Source organism: Arachis ipaensis, chromosome B03 (assembly GCF_000816755.2).
Source record: "Arachis ipaensis cultivar K30076 chromosome B03, Araip1.1, whole genome shotgun sequence".
Classification (NCBI taxonomy): domain Eukaryota; kingdom Viridiplantae; phylum Streptophyta; class Magnoliopsida; order Fabales; family Fabaceae; genus Arachis; species Arachis ipaensis.
Genome location: NC_029787.2, coordinates 3,063,647 through 3,067,023, shown reverse-complemented (window position 1 = coordinate 3,067,023; position 3,377 = coordinate 3,063,647). Strand labels below are relative to the sequence as shown.

At 29.9% G+C, this 3,377-nt stretch overlaps 1 protein-coding gene across 2 annotated transcripts in view; it reads right to left on the bottom strand.

Moving 5' to 3' along the window:
* Positions 1 to 3,377, bottom strand: part of LOC107629242 — an 8,118-nt gene that overhangs the window by 1,796 nt on the left and 2,945 nt on the right. Inside the window, exons 3-6 of one of the 2 annotated variants that reach the window (XM_021117775.1) lie at positions 2,919 to 3,041; positions 1,549 to 2,082; positions 434 to 873; positions 91 to 196 (exon numbers count right to left, since the gene is read on the bottom strand). In XM_021117775.1, the coding sequence (XP_020973434.1) occupies positions 91 to 196; positions 434 to 873; positions 1,549 to 2,082; positions 2,919 to 3,041 (1,203 nt within the window). The remainder of the gene's footprint in view (positions 1 to 90; positions 197 to 433; positions 874 to 1,548; positions 2,083 to 2,918; positions 3,042 to 3,377) is intronic. The other variant, XM_016331988.2, reaches the window with a different exon arrangement.

Sequence of the window (3,377 nt, the reverse complement as noted above, 5' to 3'; positions counted from 1 at the left end):
AATCCCTAAAAGAAAAAATTAATTAATTAAATAATTAGTAATATCATATAGAGAAATTGAACATGAAATTTAAAAAAAAAAAAAATTGTACCATACATGCATGATACAAGCATTGTACACATTAATCCAGAATGCTAACTTCTGTTGATAAGTAAGGCATTTCAAATCAACTGTTTGAAGATTACTCATCAAGATCCTGCATATGGAAAAAAATAATAATATTCTAAATTGATAAACAAAATGTACTAATTAATCAAAGTCATATATGTTAATGGTGAAAACTCAGGTGCAATCGACTTCACGTGAAGTTGATACGTGAGAGCCGTTAAATGATTTGACTGATTTGACTAAATTTTCATCTAACGGCTCTCAGGTATCAACTTCACGTGAAGTCGACTTTACCTGAGTTTTTACCTATGTTAATTAAGCAGACCTTAATTTCCTTAGTAATGGAATAGAGGAAGGATTTGAGATGAACTTAGGATCCATAGAAGAAGAAGTGAATATAACCAAGTTCTTGTAAGGACCAATGTCCCTTGGAATGGACTCTTCAGTATCAAAGATAGCATAAGGGTCTTGTTGCCTTGCTTCCCTTTGAAGCATTAAGTTTGATTTTGTGTTTGATGTAGTGTCCACCCTAAAGCTTCTTGAGCTTAGTGAAGAGTGCATAGACCTTAAAATTGGACCTGATTTCTCCAATTCCATTGCTCTTGATGTTCTTAGAAGCCTCACATATATGAAATTCAAACACTTCATTATGCTCTCTGATAGCTTGTTGGGTTGCCATTTTAGATCATTTTCTTCTGAAAGAAGTGGATCAAGCAGTGATCTTGTTGGAAGATCTAGGTACATCTCTGGATTACGTTCCCTAAGCTTACAATATCAAATTAGATAGTGATTCTAAATTAGTAATAATGTTCACATAATATAAGGTACATGCATGTGGGGAAAATGTAGTAAGAAAATGTATTAAACCACTCTTCCACCTTAGCCCATGACTAGGGGTGTAAGTTACCGAATCGGACCGAAAATTACCGCAAAATCGAACTAAAGATTACAACAACCGATTTGAAAACTGAAAAAATCGGTTTTTGTTTTCTGACAAAACCGATCGGTTCGGTTCGATTTTTGGTTGGCTCGATACGAACCGAATCGAACCGAAGATATGCATACATTTCAATATTTTAACCTTTAACCTAACAACAAAAATCCTCAACCCCTAACCATTTCAATGTTTTACTCTTATTATTTCAGTTTATTGACTATTTTAAACCTCTAATTATTGTGATTCATATTCTTCTCATTAGAAATTAAAAACCGAAAAAACCGACCGAACCAAACCGAACCGACAACACCCCTACCCATGACAACAATAAAGACGTCTCACGGCCAACAATTTCAACCCAACAGAATACACAAATAAAATTATAATTGAATTTGTATATTCTGTTGGGTAGAATTTGTGGGCAGTGAGACGTCTTTATTGTTGTCATGGATTAAGGTGGAAGAGTGGTTTAATAAAATTAAATGAGTGAATGTGTTACATACCTTAGGTGATGGATGGCGAGGGTCTCTCATAGGTGAAGGAGCTTTCACCATCCCATTATTAATTTTCCTACCAACAACTCTTTCTTGATGAAACTTCACATCCTCTTGAAACTTGTTTTCTTTCTGTTCAACTGAATTCTTCATCATCATCATGAACCCTGTTTTCTCATTAAGACTACTACTAAGCTCATTATTATTACTATTAAGAGCATAGTAATCACCCTTTATAGCTTTGCTTATGAAATGCAGTGCTTTGGTCTCATATGCCATTCTTTCATGAACACTGCTTCTATGATGAATAGGACTTGGAATTGGAATTGGAATTGGTGCAGAAGTAGGGAAATTGTGATGATGATGATTGTTCACATTATAAGAACCAGAATTATTATTATTGCTCAAATTCCATGATTTTGATTTTGTTTCCTTTGTGATCTCTTGTTCATGTTTCAAACTTGTTTGAAGATGATTTATTTGGATTTCAAGTCTTGATATCTCTCCCTCAACCATTACTAACTCTGCTAAAAGTTCTTTCATCTGCACAAACAATATTTCATGATTCAAATGTTATTATCTAGTTAAATTATTTAATTTGTTGCCATATAAATACATACTTTTGCTCATTAAGTATGTAACATGCATCTAATTTTTTTTTTAAATTTAATTATTATGTTAGTCTTTTCACCAAATTTATAATTAGATATTTATACTTATTTCTTTTTAATTAGATTCCTACACTGTTTTTAATTTTGTAATTAGATCTTTTTCGTGTAAAAAATATTAAAATTAAAAGAATATTCATTCTAAAAAATATATGATCAAAGATCCAATTAGACTCTTGATTGAAAGTGTCTTTAATTTGCAGAAAAATATTCTGTTAACTCTAATATTTTTCACACTAAAAATGACTTCATTACAAAATAAAAAACAGCTTAAAAATCTAATTAAAAAATTAATTATAAATTTGATCAAACAATATAAATTAATAAAATAATTAAACTTTTTTTTTAAATGTCACAATATGTTAACTATTGTAGAATAGTATACCTTCCGTGCGTATTCCATAAGACTCTTCAAGATCTAATCTATCTAGCTAGAAGAATATTTTTATTGTTATTTATTCTCATGAAAAAAAAAAAAAACCATTAGTCTATGACAGCATAGAAGGCATAAACCTCAACTGTTTGGGTGGCACTAAAACCTACTCTTCTGTTTCTTTTAATTTATCACTCTTCTTTTTCATATATATGTATATGATTGTGAGATTTTGATTAAAAAATGACCAACTACTATGAGAAATTAATCTAGCTTAGCCAGAGAAAAAGAAAAATAGAATAATGGCAAATTGTGAGGTGAGGATTATTTGATTTTACCTTGGGAGGAAGAAAATTGGGAATTGATGATAAGGTTGAAACATTATTTGGTCTATTATGCACCATCTCTAAAATCTCATGAACCTTTTCTTCTTGGTCCAATAACTTTTGAAGCATAGAGACCTGTTTATTACATTCAAAATTAAATCATCTATATAATTATTTTTCTAATTTAGGTGAAATGCTAAAATGGAATTTATTTTTTAATAAATGTTATTAGTCTTGATTAGATTGTTTTATAATCTTTGTTATAAAATTAAGCGACGTTTAACGAACCGCTGAAATTCTGTTTTGCGGCAATTTAAAACCGTCACAAATTTCTATATAAACTGTCGCAATTTTCCACTTTCTCCATAGTGTATATAAAGATGCGTTTAATTTGTGTTTTTATTTTTAGAATTTTTTTTAATTTTGCAAAAATAATAATAATAATAAGATATTTTTTTTTATAAAATTCTA